Below are 23,331 nucleotides of genomic sequence, written 5' to 3' on the forward strand. Positions count from 1 at the left end.
CAGCAAACAAAACTTGAACTGAACCCAAAGGTGCAGAAATACTGAAATTCAATTAAATTTTGGAACAAAAGCAAACGCTGTACGAGGACTAACTAACTATTGCCGTAAGGAGTAAATGGCAAATTTTGTGATTTCTGAATAAACCGCAAATGAAAGTAGCGGAAGCACAAATTATACGGTGTGTGAACTAACCACATTGCTAGAAAGAACTCCTTATGCAGACGAGTATCACATATGCAGCCAAGCGGGTGCGTTGGTGTGCATAGCCATACAAAACATATTGCAGGCGGAGAAGCAACGAGGTGGCAAAGAGTTGTTCGTTTTTATACTTGAGAGCGTATATATACTTTTGGGTTACCAAGTTTGAATGCAAGCACACAACGTACATACGTATGTATGTATGTATGTATGTATGTAGATAAATGTTTATTTACAAAATGAGGAAAGCTCGCATTTCAAGTTAGTAAAAAAGCCAGTATTTGAATTTCGGAAGTGCAAAGCCAAAAAGTAACTTTGATTGTTGTGCGACTTTTTGTTAAGTACAAGTATTGTGGTTGTGGCAGAAGAGCTGAGATGAAGATAAAGGCAGTGCCGTATGCTGTATATGAGTACAAAGTACATATATGATGGAACGGCGAGAGAGCAAATGAAGTAAGTTTGTAGAGCAAATTGCCTTCTAGCAGTAGCAGGAATCACAAATATAAACTGTGCTACATACAGATGTATAAATGTAATATGAAAGTCAGAGAGGCGTACAGGGCGTATGTGAAACTTAATACAGAAAGTGAAGAAGCATGTACTTGAAAGAGATATGCATGTATGTATGTGTGATTATGAAAATTCAAAGCCCTTTGGCAATGCGAAGTATCTCCAGCAAACATGAACATAATAAAATATGTGTAACTTTACCTGAGCCACTGGTGTGCAAAATTTAATAACGACAGTTGAAATAACGAGCTAAAAATAACAAAAACAAAGTAATACTTCCACACACACACACACGCCAACCGGCATACAAACCCACGTTCATCGGCCGACGCGCCTATTTATCCACAAATTGTGCACAGTATGGAGCAATTTATGCGCGAATATGCCGTGCGGAGCATCCTGCCACATCTGCACACCTCCGGTGGCGGTGCGGTGCAGCGTTACGTACGCTATGCATTAAACTCGGCTATCGCGAATAGCCGCAGCAGCAGCAGCAGCGGCAACGACAGCCTACTCACCGCCGGCGAACTGGACGCCTACAGTGCCGAGAGCAGCAGCGACTATTACTTTATCACATCAGCATCCGATGCCCAGCAATTGCATAACGACAGTGAAAGTGTCATAGCTGCAGCGCCCGTGACATCCGCTGAACTTATGTCGCAGCGGCTGACCTACAACGAAAGCAGCAATGATGCCGCCGCCGGAAGCCCATCCGTACTGGTCTTATCATCGCTCAAAATGACAATGAAAAATGTAGTCAATTTTGCTAGCACCACAGCTGCAGCGGCAGCGGCAGCGGCATCTACAGCCATAGATGCAGCCACAGACGTGGAATTTGATGAGGCGTATGGCTTTGACGATATTAATATAACCAGCATTATCTGTGATGATGATACAGCGCAGAATAGCACCGAGGAGGTATCGGCGCTGTCGACTGTCTACTTTAAAACCGCCGTCTATCTGATGTACATTCCGATTTTTGTGTTTGCGCTGCTGGGAAATGGTACTGTGTGCTATATTGTGCAGTCGACACCACGCATGCGCACCGTTACAAATTATTTCATAGCCAATTTGGCTGTGGGTGATATACTGATGTCGCTATTTTGCGTGCCCTTTTCGTTTGTTTCGATTTTCATTTTGAATCATTGGCCTTTCGGCACAGTGCTGTGCAATCTGGTCAATTACTCACAGGCGGTGTCTGTGCTGGTGAGCGCTTATACGTTGGTCGCAATTAGTATCGATCGATATATTGCGATAATGTGGCCGCTGCGACCGCGAATAACGAAAAGGTGAGTAGAAAGTGAAAAAGAACATACATATATATTTATATTGAATTGCTTGCATTTGCTAGTGTAATTTAAGCTTAATTCAAGTTGACTTTAGGAAATGCGTTTGTTTTTTAAGAAAGAAATGACCGTTATTTAGGGAAGAAAAAAATCTATATATTTACTATATGTATATACAATGAATGTCTTGTTAAACAACGTAACATAAAAGAACGTAACATAGAATAACACTACATAACATAACATAATATAACATATCACAACGTAACATAACATAATATAACATAACATATCATAACCAAACATAATAAAGCATAATATAACATCCCATAACATAACACACCATATCCATAGCGTTTTATATTTTTCTTTGTCTATCTTTATCCCTATTACGTTCTTCATATCTAACTTTGTCTATCGTCTCGTTTTCTTTATGGTTTTCTTTTTCTATACATATTTTAATTTTTACCTTTACCTGATTTTTATATTCATTCTTTATTCCTTTGCATATTCATCCCCACCGTTTTCATTTTATTGAGTATTTAAATTTACCTTCTTTTTGAGTTTTCTTTCTGCTTCTACATAATCAACTTTACCTTCTTTCTTGTATGGTTCTTAATCTACATAAATCTTATTCCTAATAGAATTGATTTTTTCGCTTTCCTTTAAACTATATAATTTTAAATTTGAATAATCAGCTTCAAAATACCTTTATACTAGGAATGTTATCCCGGCCTTTTTAGGTTCCGAAAATCCCGGGCTTCTTGGCAAAAAATCCCGAGATTTTTCGAATTTGTAATTCGCACTGATGGCAATAATAAAAACCAGTAATGGCTGTATTTCTTTTTTTTTATACCCGAGCGCACTTGTGCACAAGGGTATATTAATTTTGTTCACATAACGGTTGTTTGTAACAGCCAAAACGAATCGAGATAGATATAGACAAATGTATACATAAATGATCAGGATAAAAAAAGAAATCGATTAAGCCATGTCTGTCTGTCCGTCCGTCTGTCCGTCTGTCCGTCTGTCCGTCTGTCCGTGTACACGATAACTCGAGCAAAAAATTGAGATATCTCAACGAAATTTGGTATGTAGGTTTCCCTTAATCCAAGGTAGGTTGCTATTGAAAATGGGCGAAATCGGACTGTAACCACGCCCACTTCCCATATAACGGTAATTTCCAGAAATACGAAAACTGCGATATTTTAGTAACTACTGAAGATAAATCACTCAAAATTGGTATTTACAATAATTTTTTGACAAAAAATAATAATATTATACATTTTTGGAAAATGGGCGTTGCCACGCCCACTTATGGTTACATGTGTATATCTTGGTAACCGCTGTACCAATTTCTACCAAACTTGGCACAGTTGTCGGCCTTCGCACAGCATACAAAATCGCCTAAAATTTTTAAAATCGGACGATAACCACGCCCACATCCCATATAACGGTAATTTAGAGAAATACAAAATCTTCGATAAATCAGTAAATATTGAAGCTAATTTATTCAAAATTGATGCTTGCAACAATTCTTTACCAAGAAATACGTTTGTGATAAATTTTTGGAAAATGGGCGTGGCACCGCCCACTTATGATCACATATATGTATCTCAGTAACCGTTCTACCAATTTGTACCAAACTCGGTGTGGTTATTGTGCTTGCCACATATAAGCAAACCGTTGAAAATTATTGAAATCGGACTAAAATAACGGCCGCTTCTCATATAACGGTAAATTTCAGAACTGCTTGAAACTTCAAAATTTCGAAATCTAAGGACTCTAATTTACTCAAAATTGATACGCCCCGGCTTACCATATAGCCGTAGCTTTCGGTAAGGCGAAAAACATATATTTAATACGTGCGCCGGGTATTTAATGTTCGGCTCTGCCCGAACTTAGGCTTTCTTACTTGTTTATTCTATAACTAATATTTTTTTATATGTAAAAATCTTAATATTCGCAAAACCATCGGCCAAATAAAGTAAAATTGCGTTTTTAGTTTTTCACTCTGACGTCACTAATTCAAAAATGATTTTAAAAATTTAGTGAAATATGCTTAGACAAGAAGTGTGGGCATCAAATTAAAGTGGAAATACTGTAGAATTTAAACATATAAAATGTTTTGGGGCATAAGGACTGGTAAGTATTAAAAATGCCCTTATAAAATTTTATCCTTGATATATCGCAATATTTGTTTTAAAAAAAATTATATGTTAAGGACTTATATAAACTCGATAACACCCTCGAATTTCATCCTTCTAACTTTATCAACTTAAAAAACTACTTATTCGTCCTGGTGATTCCAAATTTTTATTTTACTTTTTAATTCTGAAGAAATTTCCTCTTGCATTTTGTACCCATATTTTCATTCTACATTGCATTGAATTTTTTAAATATTTTTTGGAATCAATCATTTCTTTGAAATTATGAAGACCTTTAAAATAAATCCTCACGTCAGAGCGAAAAAATAATAACCAAAAATCCCAGGATCGTAAAAGCGAAAAAATTGTCATCCTTACTTTAAACCATATATAATTTTCCAAACCAAAGAAGCAGGGTTTAGCTCTAAAATGGGTTAAAGAAAGCATGTTTGCCTATTTGTGTACAAGGTTATAAGTGAGTAAAAGCTATTTAAGTCTGAACTGGCCCAAACTGGTTTCGATGTAAGCTCGAATTGGTCAAAAGTAAGCCCCAAATTGGTCCCGAAGTGAACCCAAACTAGTTCCGAACTAGTCATTAACTAATGGCGAAATGGGCCTGAACAAAAAAACGTCTCAAAATAAATTTAATCAATGTTTGAAAATGATCTATCTGATAGGTGGCCGCCAGCAGAGTTAATGTAGGCATGGATTTTTTGTATGGCATTCCGCATCTCGTTCGTCAAGATTGGTATTTTTGAGCGTCCGCGGCTTATATAATAAGTAAACTGGTATCGCCCAGTAGTCGAAATTCGACATCATACACTTTTGAATTTTACGTGTCACCAATACTAAATCCTTTATGCGAATTACTATTTTGAAGTCCACCAGCATAATATATAGCAAATTTACAGGAAAACTTAAAATCGACTTGTGAACGTTAATACAGCATTGATTAATGCTAATTCCAGAGATAAGCGAAATAGTATACACCACTTCTTACTCTCTGCTTTACCTTTGAACCATCCCGTTCGTTCCTCGGAGGAATCTATGTTTCAAAGCCATTTTAAAAGCTGAAATCTGCAAATATTGCTTATTTAAAGCGGCTAAATAAAAACATTTTAGAGCTTTCCGCCATTCACAAAATTCAAAAAAGCAATCAAAACCAGCAAAATTCTTTATAAAATCTCTTTTAAGCCTCACTTTTGCATGTGCATTTTTTTTATTATGCCGGTACTTGCATGTCATCAAATGTTGGCTGTCGCACAAATTCATAATACGTAATACTCGAAACTAACCTTTCCACTTTAAAATTTTGGATGTGTGTACATGGCGCGTCAAGTGTCATGAAAAAATTTCACATCAGGGTATTATTATTCCACCATGGATTCGAGTGAAAATAAAAAGAAACAAATGAAATAACGGCGAGAGAATTTTTCAACAATGTGTGTTTGCTAGACCAAATTTCCTAAAGCTGGCTCTCAGCGATTGTACCTTATAAATATTTTTGTCATGAAAGGAAGGAAGCTAGTTAATTGGCACAGAGCTCGTTCAAAACCTTGTACAGCCGCCAATCACTTGTACATATTTTGTTGCAAATAAACAACCGTATGGTCATAAAAATTTCATATTGACGCGTGTCTGTCGAAATTCACCGTTTTTTTCCACTTCGAACGTCTAATAAAGATTTTGTAGTGAAAGAGCGAAATCCGGAGAAAAAATGGCACAGGAGCGCACACAATTTCATACATGCGCTACACTGTAAAAATCGCGACTACTACATGCACGCACCTAAATATATAGAAATCTCTGTTTTATTGAATTATTCATTTTTCTCATTACGCCCATCCCGCCATCAGAGTAGCACAAAACTAATCCATGGTATTACTCCACGGAGTACCGACCTTTTGGCAACGCAGCCCAATAAGCAGCATGGTGCAGTGATTACGATCCTTAAAACATGAGCAATGATCGGGTAACAATAAGTTGGTGTAGATAAATCAGTTGGTACGCTATTGCATTACATAGGAGCATTTTGAAAGCACTACAATATGGCCCAACGATTTTTGCAGGATAATACTCGTAACCAAAGTGATAGGCAGCTTGCCAGCAGTAAAAATTCAACAACAAACTTTTGCAGTAATAAAGTTGCTCATCCGATACGTATGTATGTATGTATGTAGGTAGGGCCAAACGCACCAACATTCTCGGTTACATCAGTGATGAGCAGCGCATAGCAGGCAGAACTCCATAAGCAAGTGCAAAAGTTTTGCATATTTACTTATGTATGTATGTATGTATACCTGTGTACTTGATTCGAGCAATAAATGCGTGCTTCTAAGCTGAGCGGATTTGGTGCAATTGGCCGCAAGTTACGCAGTTGCGCGTAGTTGTGTTTGAGCCGTTCAGTGCAAAAATTGATTAACTCCATCAACAAAAAGTTGGGAGATGCGATCAAGTAATGTACATTATTATTTTAAATTCCATTTATTTTATAAAATCAAATAAATAATGTTGTTATAAGTATTATGTACTATTGTATGTCATATAAAGTTATTAAAAACGTAACGAGTTATAATTATATCAAATGCTTTGACATTTAAGCATTTAAGATTTTTCGAAAAGTGGAGTTAATCGATGTGTACACTGAACGGCTCATTTATGTTCGCATTTACTTGCAACCAACAACTAATGCGTAATGTACGATGTCGAAAAATTGCGCTGTAAAGAAGCAAAAAAAAACAAAGAGCAATTCGCGGGTATCAGGCAAACATATGTTGCTAACCTGTCTGTTGCCAAAGGGCCGCATAAACATAAACGAGCTCATAAAGTTTATGGTTGTGTGTGTGTGTGTTAGTACTAAGAATAAGTTTGTTTCTAGTTGCCTCTTCAAGCGCTTACTTCCGTTGGGTTTTACATGTTTTTAGTTCAGTGCTTTTTGACATTTATGACATAAGCATGCAAGAATTTTGTGTATAAACTACTGCGCTGGTTAGTTGGATGGATTTATACCTACATACGTACATATGTAAATATGTCTATGAGCAAGTAGATATATGTTTGTTTTCTTTCAACGATTTTAGCATGCGGAAACAAAGAGTTTTAGAGAATTGTGTACGTGGTTGTGGTTTTAAACAATTTAGACTGTAAGTTCTTATTTAAATACCTTCCATATTTTGCATGATTGATTTAATTTTAAAGGAATTTTAATACTATCGTAAAAATAATGAGTAAAGGCAGACATCGTAGTATCGAAGAAGACAGCAGAGAAGCTAAAGTTATATTTTATACTGTAGATTTTTAGTTACGACATCGATCGCTTGACAGGTAAGTTTGGGATCGGTAAAGGTGGCATACCTCCAGGGGGCTCACTTACATAGCTAATGAATGTTCATTGTGTTACCACTGAAAAGAACAAAAAAAAAGATTATCCTGGAACGCTATACAAGGTAATCAAATAAAAGAAGAAAATCGCTGGGTGCTATATATGAAGTTCCGCAAGCAGCTGATGTCCACTTTAGAGAGTTGCTCTGGGGCAATCATGAAGTACGACCCGATATGTTTTTTGTATTTGTCCAAATGCAGTCCCAAGGTTGCCATAGGTACCCCAATAACTTCCCTTTCGCTGGTGATGGCTCCTACGGTGTACAGGCAGTGTGCCAGTTTATCGGCACAGCAGTTTTCCGCAATATCGCTGTAATCCGAAACCAAATCAGTCTGGTGTTGAAGCAATCCGTGGCTATAGAGAGAGAAGTCACGCAGACTCAGACTTGTTTTGATCTTATCAGCACCTGAAGTTCTTTGGGGATACGTAAGAGGATAATCCTGCTTTGGGGATAAATGTTATTCTTATATTCCTCCAGGACAATTGGACGTATCCACCATCTATGCAGCTCGCGTAGATAGGAGTCAGCCAACGGTATGCCAACTCCGCTGATTTCTGCAGCTGAGCAAGAATGATGCCGTCAGGTCCCGGTGACGTTAAAGGCTTGACAGTACTCACATCAATATTCCTTGGTCGGCAATCAGCTATAGCGCTTCCACAGTCGGCCATTAGAAACAATAAATATTGCAATGATTCCTTGAATAATCATTATTAAAAAAATTGCTAAAATAAAATAACATAAACGGCAAAATTTTTTTTCATTTCACTTTTAAATGGGAAATAATACCAACATCTGAGTTTTTATTTATTTCCAACCAAGGCTATGAAGAAAGTAATATTCACAAAATATTTTTACTTATGAAAAGTCCAAAAAAATATAAGCAAAGCATCGTCGAAAGTCTGGAAAGGCACCTTTAGCAAAAACAAGAAATCGTGAAATGCAGACATAGTATTTCGATGAGTGCCCACTCTGAGAAACATTATATTAGGCGTTAATTTATTTCTTACTTCCCATATACACCACCCCATTCGAAGAAGTAATAAATAGAATATTCATAAGTATGTACATCAATAAGCTATTACGTACCACCCAACCTGCAACAGCTCACACGTCATCCATTCAGGCGTGTAACAAACAAAGTGCTTCCACCACAAAGTGGCAAAATTGGCTGACGACGTCAAAGCGCCTATCGATAGAGCGCCAATCGTAACACGAACAGCTAAAATAGAAACAAAAGCACACAAAGCTATGTATATATGTACATACATATTTGTGCTTAGCATACAAAGCATGTTTGGTGCCATGGCGCTTAAGGCGTAACGTAAATTTACTTAGGAACTTAATATTTCGTTATACGGTCGAATGAAAACTAATGGAAATTTAGCGCCATGCAACGCCTTCAAATTCATCGCAAATAACTATTTAATGTACACTCATATGTGTATGCTTACGCACTGACGCAAAGGCTTGAAACACACACACACACACACACACAAAGCCATACAGTACTTTAGTTGGTGGTAGACCAATTGGTTAACAGACAAGTGGACAAACAATGGTGTTGGCAGGCTGACACAATCAAGTAACGCTTTAAGCTGTTAGTCAAGCGCTCAAGCATGTCAGCTGCTTGCTGTTCATTGAGTCAGGCAAACAATGCATCGTAACGCACAAAAACTCTTATACGTAGTGTAGTGCAGACCATGTTAAACCATTAATAAAAAAAATTTGAAAAATAAAAGAAATACGCTAAATATTTATTTTTCGAAAATCAAGAGTATGCTGTGCTTTTCGAATGCGAAAAATCCTCATATGCATACAATCGCTTCGATATTCTTGATATTCAATATTTGCCTCTCAGCGGTTACATATTTAGCTGCACCCGCAAGTGCTCGTTTTTATTGAATAAATACAAATAGGCCATTAATTAAATGTCATTCAACTAATTGTTGTCGTTAACATGCGCTAATGGGCATTAATGTACTAAATGTTTGTTTTTCTTCTTCTTTGCATTTACACTGTTATCGAGTTTCTGAATAATAACGGCATTATATTTACATTCATACACACATATGTAAGCCGCGTATTGTTTAAAACTCATAAACGTCATTATTATTAATTTTGAAGCATCAATAAATGAATGCACATTGGATAGTTTGAGCGAAACAAATAAAAGATGTTACATGTGTTTTCTATTTGTGAACAGCTGCTAGTTAATAGCAATAATGGTTGCTCACCACCGTTGGACAAAAACTGTCAGAGGCTTTTATTTAAAAACCAAAATATTCAAAAACACTGGAGAGAAATAACTCTAGCCATATTTAATGAAGTGAGGCGTCCTAATATTATTATTAATAAAATCGAGCTAGTTTTTATATTTCGTTTATTACTCACTGCAGTTGTTAAAGATTTCTTATTAATTTTCATTAACTGCATTATTCATATTATGTAAAAAAAAAATGTTTTTATGCCATTTCGTTCATTCTTTCGTAACCGAAGAACGCTAGAAAAAGATAAAGGTTTTTTGAAAGTAATAATTTAATTTTTCTCTGCAATATCGCCACAACTTAGAATTTTATGTTTTTTGAGTTATATAGCCGATTATGTTTATAAATAACCATATTTTTCTGTGGCATATCGACATATGCTCAATTATTACCAATCCGAAAGGAGCGTAGTTTTACCATTTGTAACAGAAGTAGGCAACCCTTACTACTGAACAGTGGCACATCATCATCATCGGTAAACTTGAAACTTATACTTTATTCTATTAGCTACAAACCCGCATACTCAGAAACTTTCTAGGAAATATAATTAAAAAAGCTTGAAATTTTTACGAAAGTTTGTTAAATTTATTTTATTTTTTAATATTGCACACAGTTTGAAACTTGGATTTACACAGGCTTTATTAAAGAATTATTCATTCCGAATGAACTATATTTTTATAAAAAAATCTTCCAAAAAAAACTATTCAAAATATGGTGCGGCTATAATTTTTTCGACCATTTTATTTATATATACGTATTCGGCAGTAGCTGAGTTTGCAGGGGAGCGTGCCACTATTTTTTAGCTTCCGATACTTTTCTGTAAACTTTAGTGGGAAAAGTTATAGTCCAGTATCCAAAAATGGAATCGGTAAACCGGGGAGAATCCGCATTTCATCCACTTTTTATTTCGGAACTATTTTTGCCATTAACCGCAATTAACTTGTGTATTTACTTACATATGCTGTGATAAGCTTATAAATAATTCCCTTGACCTGCGCCATCTGGATTTCAATATCCGAAATACACAAAATACACACACACACTTTTTGTTTCCTTCTGTCAGTTCCAGCAGCCTTACTGTTCTTGCTCATGTATGCGTTTGTAAAATGCTGACGAAAGAATTTTTTGTGAAAAATCAATTAATGCCCTATATTTTGACCAAATAAGATATTAATCAAAATTTCTCATTTACCAAACGAAAGGAAATAATTTGATTTTTTGATTAAAGAAAATGAATACAAAATCACTCGAGCGGGGTTCGAGCAAGTTGCTAACAAAAAAGTAACACATTTTTTTCAAAAAAATTTTTGCCTTAAAATGCTAAAATTTTGGTAAATTTATATCAAAATTAAAATTTTTCAAAACAATATTGCTATTCTACATAAGAACTGATATCTCTGCTAAACTTGATTTGCAAGAGCACTTTATAGGCTTAAAATGGACGCCGGAACAAACCAATATTTAGCGTTGTTTATACGCCAGAACACAAACTTATGACTTATGAAAATTGACATTTCGATAAACCTGGTATTTTTTCTTTTAAACGATGCATTTTTCTTTCCAAATGCTTCACCGCTCCTCGTGCAATAAGCGTTTGTGTGAAGCTCTAAAAATCACAGCTATAACATTTACGCAAGGTATCCATACCGAAACGTAAGTCGTATTTTACGTGAATATATGGGTTGAATTGCCATTTATTCCGTTCGCTTAAGTAAAACCTTAACTTTTTAGTTGACTCAATTTAATCGAGTGTAATGTAGTGTAGAAGAAAGAAACACCGACAGCAGTTCTAGCTTTAATTTTTCCATTAAATCAGCAACCATATATTTTCCTAAATCACATGCAATAAATTGAGGAACGAAATTAATAAATTTCTTGCAATTAAGGGAGACCACACAGCGTATACGTAATGGCATTGTGTGTTGAGCCGAAGTTTATGCTACTCATACTAAATACTACATACTACTAGCCTGCCCCTAACAGTACTGCGAAGCATTTTATTTAGTACTTTTTGTCAACAGCATAATTTAATATTAAATACCGCGAGTGCCACAAGCAGCTCAACTTATGTGCCATCATATTTCTTCTGCACGCTCGCGCAGGGCAGCCCTTCACTTTAGCGTAGCCAAACATAGCCCTTATACATACGTAATAATAACTAGTTGGCATTATGCTAATACATACTTAATTTTTATGATGAAAACCAAAGCACTGCTGGCTTTTATTGACAAACAATGGCATAGATATGATGTATGTATGGCGCAAACTGGCTGAGCATACGTCTAGATATGCTTTGGCTTCATAGTTTATTCATAAAGCATGCACACATATTTATGTACGTCCAGTATGAACGTACTATGTATGTATTTGCTTAAGCTTGGATAAATGCTTTCATGAAACTTTCAACGAGTCCGTTGTTGAGCCAATTTAAGTACATAGACAGAATATGCAGCATTGAGGGGTCACTGGGCTCTTTCTACTTATACATGTATGTATTTTTCTTAACTACATACATATAAATATTTAACAATTATTTTCCTTTTACACACATTAGTACATATGTACGTACATATATATTATATGCACTCGTCTTCTGATTATCAACTCAAATATTCTTCTTTTTCCTCTTCTTTATTGGCGCTGTGACCGCCTAAGCGATTTTGGCTGAGTCTAAAACAGTTCGCCAGTAGTTTCTCTTTTGTACCAACTGACGCCAATTGGAAATGCCAAGTGTAGTCAAGTCCTTCTCCACCTGGTATTTTAAACGGAAAAGAGGCCTTCGTCGAATTCAGAGATAAATGAACTCAATCCCAAAACTATGAAAAATGGTGGTATATGAAAACGTTCCCGTAGCCGTTGAAAACAGCCAGGGGGTAACCCGTATAATCTCAAATTCTGATGACACATTTACCTTTAATACTGAGATGAGGTATTCTTCGAATGGAAATATGCACAGAAAAAACTGGCGTGACACCTTCTGGAAAGCTACATTATCACAGGATGCATACCTGGAACCATTTTAAGCTAAACCTTGAGGGATTATATTCTTGCCAAGACCCAAAGACATAAGCTGAAATTGCGTCGCATGCGGGCAGCTAGTCAAACTAATAAGAATTAGGCATTCGTGAAATAAAATTTTACGATCGGTTTGGATAAGGTTTAGCGACTTAACCCCGCTTTGTTTTCGCCGTTACTAAATACGATAAACTGTCAATTTAAATGTACACGCGTATTCAAAAATACCAGGAAAATTGTTTTGCTGGATTCATTCATGTTGCCAACACGCTGCAAGCTTTTGCACAGCGAGAACAGAATACTACTTTGCTGAGGAAATATTGTGGAATTGCACACTTATTTCGCAGAAAGAAATTTTATATGCAATTTGACAGCTTTTTCACGTGAAACAGGAACAGAATATTATGCTTTATATAAAAAAAAAAACGCAAAAGCCGTCAGCAAAAAAAAAAAGTAATTTTCAAGCAAAAAAAGTTAATTTCAATTCTCATATAAAAATTTAATGGCGGTTTCGTTTATACCAATAAATGTTAATAAATGAAAAGGCAAACTTTTTTGTAGAAACGAAAACCATATACGAGTATAGTTAAGTTATTCATAATCCAATAATCGGATCTAAACCAAATTGCTATGGAGCCATCTCTGAGATACTTCCTTTCCGATAGAAAATCAAAATCCGACAGAAGATCTAAATCCATTGACATGGTTCAAGGTTATCCGGTAACATACATAATACAAATATATATTCCAACGAATTGACAACCTTGTCCTTTTTTGAAGTCTGTTGAAAATAAACGCGATTTTGCAGCCGCTCAAAATTTGCACCGGATTCGATTATTTTTAGGGTTCGGGTAAACAATGAGAATAGTCCAAGGAATTAACTCTCGTCTTAATTTTCATTTTAGTGGAAATAAATATCTTTTATTAACAATAAGACGGTGAGGATAAGAGTGAAATCATATTTTCAATTTAATTTTACAGACGTTTCAAGTTTTTTTGTTATACGATTAATTTGCGTAATATAAATACGAAGACTTACCATTACTTACTTTTGTTAAAAATCCTGCTGAACACGATACGCGAATTTTTGAGCTTTCCGCCATTATATAAAATATTTTATTTCTTAAAGGCGGATTTATCGTTTTAGTTCAGAACTTCTTCATATGTGGTTGCTGTTGCATTTCTCTCACAGAGAGTGAAAAAAAACAGCAACCAAATGGAAGAAAAAGTTCAGTACTAGAACGATGAATTCGCGTTAAAGCAGTTAAAATTCATTAATTGCACGCACACTAAAAAAAAATGCTCTGCCGAAGCTGCCCACCTCCGTTTAAGATCCTAGGTAGACAAAGTCTTCCACTACTTCAAAGTTATAACTGCCAAAAGTGAGGTGTGCCGCAATATGCCACGACTTCTCATGTGTTGCCACAGGGTACTTTGCCTTGTCCTCGTCCACTGGTAGACGTGCGCCTGTAGCTTCGTTTTATAAGCTGAAAAATGCAGCGATGCCGTCTCAGGGTTTCATGCAGAAAATATCAATATCATCCGCATACGCCAGCAGGATAGTTTTTTTGTTGCATATGGTGCTGCTGCGTTTCAGATTTGCTGCTGGTCTTAGATACAGGAAAATACTTTATATTTGGTTGAAGCCCTAAGTTAGCTAGAGAAAACCTTGACCAATCTCCTTTTTTATATGTCGCCATTTCTACTATCCACTGAACTGCATAAAAAAGTTTAGTATTCGACCTGGTGAAATTCGACATACCTACTATAAAAAAGGCACTGCGTTAAAGCAAAATTTCTTTAGCAGAAACCCTGTTTTTTTTTTGTTATTTCTCTAAACAAACATAAAACTAATGTGTAAACACTTACACAAATATGTATATGATTTACTGCGGTACATCACGACATACTACATACGCATATAAATATGTATTTAAAATGGACGCGAAAACATTACTGACTAAAACGACTTCACAAATGTACTTAATTTATATTCATAATAACACAATAACACAATAACACATAAAGCCAATTCATATCAAGCTGCAATGCATATTTTAGCTGAATGTATTCTTTCACTCGAGACAAAATCTTTTTTTTTTGTTTGCAGTAGATTAAGTGTTTGAAATATCCATAACATGAAAGCTTTTTATTCATTTTACGCATTATTTCCCTCTCCCATAGGCTTGCAAAGTTCATCATAGCTGGAGTTTGGTTCATTGCCTTGGCCACGGCGGTGCCCATACTCATCGTATCCAAGTTGACACAGCCGGAGCGCTGGTTTGTCGAGTGTCAGCGGTGAGTGAAAATCATTTATATTTTACACTTTTATCAGCAGGATATGTATGTATATTTATGTATAAACGTTCCTCGGAAAATATGCATATTTAAACACAGGAGAGGTCGAATGCCTCCGAGAGATAATTTTTCAAATTAAATATATGAAAATTTATACACGACAAAGTTGGCAACTTTGCTTTACACAAGCGTATTTAGACAAAAGCTTATGTACATATGTATGGGGGTATGATGTATTCACTGGAGCATTTTATGAGCTATGCTGCTGGAATGGGGTTTGCCTTGTAACATTTTTCAAAACGCTTTGACCCATTTATTTTCTCTTGACTGCCTGTATCAAGTTGACATATTTGTGGGGAACTGCAAATACAAGGAAGCATTCTATAGCGCACATTTCTAAGTACTCAAGCTGTCAACCCAGTCTATGGTTGCCGTGAATAGTATTCACTGAATACTGGTTGGTTGCAGAGATTTGCAAAATATGACATTTTCAATTATGTTGGCTCGCGACAAAGTACGATTCTGAGATGGTAACCAAGCAAAGCAACCAAGCGGTGAGGGAAAAAAATGTGCAAGTAAAAGATTAAAAAACTAGTTGAAATATGAGCACAAAGTCTGCTCATAAAAGTAGTGCGGTATATATGTACATATGTAGATACTCGATTTGTTTGTTGGTTTTGCTCAAGCCCACACAAACTGCTGTGGTGTAAGACATAGCTGTGAAATATGGAAAATACACTATGTGATGGACTTAGAAAGCATTTACATAAATGGCTGCAAACTAGTACGCTCACTCAGCCACTTAGCAGCGAAATTCTCAGTTTCATTTTACGCAGCATTGCGGTTTCGTTTATGATTGCAAGTTCCTGCTGCGCAGTCGTTGTATCTTCTGAGTGCTGCTCGAATACATATATATTAACGTCAGCGCCACCGGTTTCAAGTGTAACACGGCCTAAATGATGGCTTGATTAAGTGCACATTCAGCGGAGATGCGACATGCAACGGATTTGCAACATGACAACGCCTCGACTAGAGAGTTAAAATGCTGCTATAATAAGCTGCAAAAAAAAAAAAACACGTGAGCTTACTGCTACACTACGATGCCACATACACTTTTACACTTTTGCAAGAACTTTCAACTGTAGTCAATTTTAAAGGTCTCAAAAGAAATATGCAAAATACTATAAACTTGAAATTCAAAACAAGGTTCCAATGAAAGTAAACTGAAGACTTGGATGAAACTCTATTCTTTTGATGATGACCACGGTAAAAAAATTTAAATGATTATCATTTTAGGCTACAGAAGAGCTTTGGTCTTGAAAACGTTCAACGCACATACCGCAGGTGGTAGCAGAGGAAGAGGACGAGGAAGGCCACCATTGCGATGGGAAAACGAGAAGACTTTACTTCCAATTAGCGTCAGCTGATTTAGTGTGAACCTATGCTATCAGTTATAAAGCTGCAATGCTCCATTTGTACATGGAATATATGCAAGGAAAAGTCGGAATTCTGCTCCATGAAATTTTTGATAGCCTCAAACCCACTAATGAGGTTATATCTCTCGTTATTTCAAACCCTTATTTCAACGACTGGCGGAAGGATACTTAATTTTAAATATTCAATTATTTAACAGACAAATTCCTTTTATACTCATATGTATGTTTGTACAAATATGTATAGATATCAAATACAGATTTGAAACTGTTTATATAGTATACCTAATTCGTTTTTCATTGTTAGAACATAGAAGAAATATGTATCCTTAGTTAGCCTGGGCGTATGAGTAACTTTTCGTAAACGAGCATTAGTCATAGGTAGGCCTGGGCGACGTCGACTGCGGTGCGGCCTCTGTTTGCTGTGTTTCGCAGTATTATACTGTTCCGCAAACCCTAAAACTGTATACATAGATATATTTTTCCCAAAGTATTTAATGTATGTGAATAATAATAATAATAATAGATTGGCGCTTACACATATGCTAGTCTTTGGCCGAACTTCTTCTCCGATTTGTGGCGTCTGCCTTGAACTTTTATTAACCGGATATCTGGATTTTATCCGTATACGCGAATATTCGAACGTATATGGATCGAAATCGATAAATTGTGATAACTCGATAAATTCCTGTACATATATACATATGTATAATATATTATATTATGAAAAATTCCAAAAACTTCGATTCCATAAAGTAAAATTTTCTATAACTACCAACAAATTTTAATAAATTATTAAAAGTCGGCAACTCCATAATTTCTAATAATACTCAACTCAGCCATACAACTGCGATCTATCCGTGAAGATTATAGTTGGACCTCTCTCCAGAGGCTGCCATTCTTCCATTCGCGTCATGTAGCGATGCGCGCAGAGAAGGATCTGTTCGGGCCAGCCTCGCAACGCTTCAATACATTTCTTCCGGTAATACTTAAATTGAAACTTTGAAGAATCGTAGAGTACTCTGACGACGGGTTAAATGAGAAGCCAGAACGGTTTAGCCTAATGGCGAAACAAACTGCGGCAACATTGCCCGTAACATCTGCAAGTGCGATACTGAGCTTAGTGTTAAGCGCAAGATTAGGTATGTTCCGAAGCGCTCGCCCGATTACAACGATGGCTGCCCTTTGCATGCGCTCTATCTTACTAACAAGTGCACGACTCTTCTATGTAGTAGATTCCACCAGACAAAGATTCATATCTTCCTCATGGGGTTTTTATATCAGTAAAGAACCACTGATGCCTTAGTTACTCGCTCCTCAATATTTCTTATTCTCCAGGATCATGGCCAAGAACTTGACCACATCAGAGAGCACAAGTGAACCTGGGTGTGAGGCACTTTACATATCCTCGAAAATAATAAGAGCTTCGTCTTTCCAGCCAGCAGACCGATTTGTGACCAAATTATCAAAGGACACTCATTCACAGTCCCTTCACAACCCCTTCAAGAATGAGTTAACCGTATTTCGGTTTATACATTCTCTTTTGAACGGTAACATGCATATGTACATATGTATTGAGGCCCAAATTATCATACCATCCGGAGAGTTACACCTATATATGGGATTTGAAACAATCAACTTCAACCCCTTTCAATATGAGTTCAAAATGATTTGGGTTGAAATTCACTCGGAAGTCAATTGCAGAACCTTCTTGAGTAATGCATAGTTTACCTATAGCGTAATTACCAGCTGCTTTTAATTAGGTAATTGATGTAAAGTTTAAAATAGCCATATCGCCATAAATACCTACTTATTTTCATTTTATGAAAACTGCACCTCTGGGACAACAATTAGTCCTCAGTATAACGCGAAATCATTTTCATTATAGTAGTCCCATACACAGTTGCAGAATAAAGCAAAAGCAAACAAGAAATCATGCGGCAGCAGAAAATAAATACTAAATAACCTAGCGAAAAACCACATTTACGATTTTAATTACATTGAGTAAATCACCGTAACTCAAGTGTTATCATTTGTCAAACAGTCAGGTAGCAAGAGGCCGCCAGAAAATCTAGTAAAAGAGTTAAAGATATAACATAAAGCATGTTATCGCTATGCGCTAGAAGAGAATACTTAAAAAGGAAGCCGAAAGTAATAAAAATGATGGATACAAGCTGGAGACGAAACAGCTGACCATCACATAAATGCAACATTGTGGAATGAGATAGGAAATTTAATTTTTCTAAACAAAATGTTTCATGACAACAAATAGTAAAGGCTGCGCTGGTGCGTATGTAGCTGTGTAGAATAATGCGGCTAACTCTTTTATTTGAAAAGAGAATTTATGTGAGTGTAGATAGAGTATCTTTCTTTGTATACCACATGCATTGCTTTGGTAGCTACTACACTACACAAAACCACAAAATGCTATTTTGTTGCCATCAACTTAGACTAACGTTTTCCTTCTACTGTTACAAAAATTCGTGCAAATGACAAAGGAATTCTGAGTGCATTTGGCATCCTGTTAAAATGTTATGAGTGCATAAGTATTCATGATATTCTGCACCCAAATTAGATTGTAGTAATATGTGTATGTTCATAAATATGTATGTATGTACCAGACATCTGCAACGGGTACATCATTTTCATGTATATTCGAGCATCTAACAAAAACCGTTTTGCATCAAACTCGTTCAATGAGCGACTGAGTTCAAGACGTCATAGCATTCGATTTCTTTTCATAAATATTTGATTGGGATCGACTGCTCGAGTTTCAACTCGAATGTGCACAGAATTTGCTTGTTTGGCTATGTTCTATAACAAACTGCTTGAAAGTGGCTATCGCTATATCTACCGCGTTCTGTCCCCGGGAGGTTTTCCCCAAAATCATCCGACCGTACCTTTCTCTGTCAGCTTGTCGGCTTTGCAATTACCATCAATTTTCCATTGTACCCGGCAACCATACATATGAGTTGAATTATATGTAAATATGTATGTTCTTTTTCAAAAAGCAACGGAATTCAGTGGGGGACTTCACTCCGTCAATGTGTGAGTCGAAAGCTTTCAGGTCTGCCTTCAAGCGTTACATATTTAAAATATTTTCGGCCACTTGTTGACATAGAGTGGTCGAAAAAATTATAGCCGCATTATATTTTGACAAGTTATAATATATTATTTTTTTTGTAATTCAATTTTGGTTATTTTTTTAATAAAAATATAGTTCTTTCTTTAGCAGAACCCGTGTAAATCCAAGCTTCATTGAATTCTAGTAGAATAAAGTCCAAGTTTTAAATCGCTAAAAATTACCGTTGATCTGTTAGAAAAGCCTCATAAAAAAGTCCAATGGTGCCAAGTCGGATGATCTCAGTGGTCAAATGACATCCCCTATACGGGAAATTATGCGCCCGAAAATCCTCTGTTACAATGAACCATTTCCACTGAATGGTCCGATGCCGTCAGTTGTTTTGTGGCCTGAGCGTTGAATGGATGAATGGCTTACAAGCCAATTCTGGCTAAAATAGTTACAGCTCCTTCGTAAGACAAATGAAAGACAGATGCCAACATAGTTTTAAAGACTATTGTTATTCTGGCACAAAAGTCTTAAATAAAAGCTCCCTTATTTACCAGTCGTGGTGAAAAGCTATTTTGAGCAGTGTACTATTACTATTTCGTTTCGTTTATTACTTCAACAGTTCGGTACAAAACGAAAACAAAACGGCTGAGTTCACTTTGGCGATAGTGCACTACAGTAGTTTAGTGGTTACAGACGAAACAACAAACGAAATGAATCGTGCAGGGAAAATATATGTATGTATGTACATATGTAAATGTAATAACTAAATACAAAACGAATGGCTGCAATGAATAGAAAAAAAAAAAATTTGTTTTTAATTGAATTGGATATGAAAATTTACAGAAAAAAATATTTTTCACGTAATTGAAACGTTTGCATACATAGTATAAAACTCACCCTATGGTACAATTGTCACAAACGAAAAGCAAACGTTTCTCGTTGGGGAAAATGACAGTGAATCTTACAATTTGTTTCTGACTATGTAAAAAACTGTACAAAACCACAAATGATATGATGATTGATGAGCAAATTGGAATTGTTTTGTACAGTTTATTTTCGTACTCTGATTTTGAGAGAAGCACTTGTATGTTATTTAGCTCGCATCGCTCCAACAGCCGCAATGGTCGTGTGAACAAAGCACGGGCGTGCGTTCGATAGATCTGAGTTTGAAATTAAAGTCAAATTTTTTTTCTTTTATAATTTCATTTAAGTTTTAGAAAAATATTTCATATATTTCTTCCTTCCTAATTTAATTTTCTTTCAATATTTAGATGTTATCTACTCCTAAAAAGGAGAATACTTTTTTCTAATTTCATTTTTTCGGAGCTTGTTTTAGCAGCTTGTTTTATTTTGTTTGGGTTTTTAATTAAATGTTATTTTTTAAATTTAATTTTCTTTTAATTTTTAGATTTCATTTAAAACAGAAAACTATTTTTTATAATTTAATTTAATTTTAAGAAATTTATTTTGTTTGTTTTTTCTCTCTATAAATTTAATTTGTTCTTATTTTTGTTAATTTCACTTACTTTTAATTTTTATATTTTATTGTTTTAAGACGAAAAATATATTTGTTTTATTTCGTTAAATTTTTTAAGTATCTTAAATAATTTTGTCTTTATTATGCATATTTTTTTGTAGTTTTTATATTTTGTTTTAAAAATTAAATATATATTGTTTTGATTTTATTAAATTTTTAAGTACCATTTTTTCTTTTTTATTGATTTTTTTTTTTCTAATTTTGTTTTTAGATTTTATTGTTTTAAAATAATTTTTTTTTATTCAAAGTAATTAAAATCTTTTTTATTCTTTTCTTTATTTCAATTTAATTTAATTCTCTTTTTTTAATTTAATTCTCCTTTATTGCTCCGAACCACCATAATTTCTACCTATGTGTATGTTGATTTTCCACAAAATTGTACATATAAAACGGCCTCAAGCTCAATAAATTGTTGAATAGAATTTAATAAAAATATATATTTTTTATTTGTATTATTTAGGTGGATATTTTCCAATAAATCTGTGTATTCACTTTTCCAGTTGCGACGTTACTGACTTAAGTGAGCTCCTTAATCTAAATAGTCCACTAAAGTTCCATTGCGCTCCGTGTTGCCGAATCGTAACTAGCGAACTAAAAAATACATAAGATTTGCAAAGCGCTTGCACGGTGCACGAATTTTCACGGTTTGCAAAGCAGTCTCATAGGAAACCCGGTTTTTAGCATTCAATCCGTGCTCCGTGCAAGGGTTTTGCAAGACTTCAAGAATACCCCTACTCTATGTATTTTTGGCTTGAGATGCTTTTACGGTTTCTTGAAGACTTATTACGATCTTAATGTTATTACTATGTATGCATAGTCAACTAATAGTATTAATTAACTTAAAAACTTTCAGACATTAGAGTTTTTTTCCATCGTAATGACAACTTTTTCAATCAGCGAAATGCACAAATATTTTCATAATTTCACCTGATTTTTTCAGGCCATCGCCTGTGGTAGCTCATTGTCGTAAGACAAGCACATTTTTGTTTGAATAATTTAATTACAAACACTTTATTGTTCACTTCGCTCTCATTTTTATGCGTGTTTCAGATACATTTGTCGCGAGGAGTGGCCGTCCAATGAACAAAACTACTACTACACTTTGGCGCTGCTAACACTGCAGTTCCTCGTCCCTTTGACCGTGCTCGTCTTCACCTACACACGCATCGCCTGCGCCGTTTGGGGCAAACGACCGCCTGGCGAGGCAGAGAACTCACGCGATCAACGGATGGCACGCTCAAAGCGAAAGGTAAGTAATGGTGCATGCAACAGCCCTAATATACATATGTTAATATCTATACTACTACTGTATGCACATACTTTGGACTATGCGGTCCACTTATTCCATTTTGAAGTACTCATAAAATGTTACACTGTAATCAGCATTACCGCGAGCTTGAGCAAAAAAGTATCAGTTGCCAAGTAGAAAAAGTATCAAATCGATAGTTATAAAAAAAATGAGTATATTACTTGCTTTAACAAAAACAGAGAATCTGTATGCTTATTTGCATAACGATAAACAAACTTAAAGGGCCCCCTAAACCACATAAAATCATTGCGCAACCCGAGACATGTACAAGTCAAGTCTGATTTTTTCTTCTACATCAAAGCGTGCCATGCGAAATACGAAAAAGGTAAAAAATTTAAATTGAAAAAATTAAAATTGTTGCAACTTTCTTTCTTAGTAAATTGGTTCGCTTCTCGAAGCATTGATCCATCCTGTGCCGCGCCCAGTAATCAGCGGTTGTGCTGCTGAGTTGGGCGAGCTTTCCAAAAGCTGCTATTTAATCGCTGGTTTGTATGGAAAATGTTTCACATGCAAATAGATTTTAACAATTTAGAATTTTTGTGAGAAAAAATGTAAAATATTTGAGATTTTCGAGAACAAATAATTTGAAAAAAATCAAATCAGCTGCTATACTGATCAGGCGAATTAATATAAGGTGATAGCAGGAGTACAAAAACAAAAATTTACATACATTTTGTTTTTGATTTGGCGGCAAAAACTGTCAAAATTTGTAATAGTGTGTGTAGAAATTCAAACAAAATTTTTCAATTTGATATCAGAAGCCATGCGGCGAAACACATACACAAAATCAGCTGAGCTAGTAACACCACCCTATATAAATTCGCCTTGATACTGATATTACCTGTTCAATGTGCCTTGGTTTAATTGTATTTTTGGAA

General features: G+C 35.5%; 1 protein-coding gene across 1 annotated transcript; it reads left to right on the top strand.

Annotated features, from left to right (window-relative positions):
• On the top strand, positions 1 to 22,393 carry LOC118751195 (RYamide receptor-like; the record flags this gene model as incomplete). Its single annotated transcript, XM_036485971.1, has 3 exons — positions 1 to 1,997; positions 14,988 to 15,101; positions 22,195 to 22,393. Coding segments are annotated over exons 1-3 (1,242 nt in total), but the record flags the coding sequence as incomplete, so codon positions are not given.
• Positions 22,394 to 23,331: the final 938 nt, after the last annotated feature.

This window comes from Rhagoletis pomonella, unplaced genomic scaffold, assembly GCF_013731165.1.
Source record: "Rhagoletis pomonella isolate Grant_MI unplaced genomic scaffold, Rhpom_1.0 Rhpom_scaffold_00590, whole genome shotgun sequence".
In the NCBI taxonomy this organism is placed as follows: Eukaryota; Metazoa; Arthropoda; class Insecta; order Diptera; family Tephritidae; genus Rhagoletis; species Rhagoletis pomonella.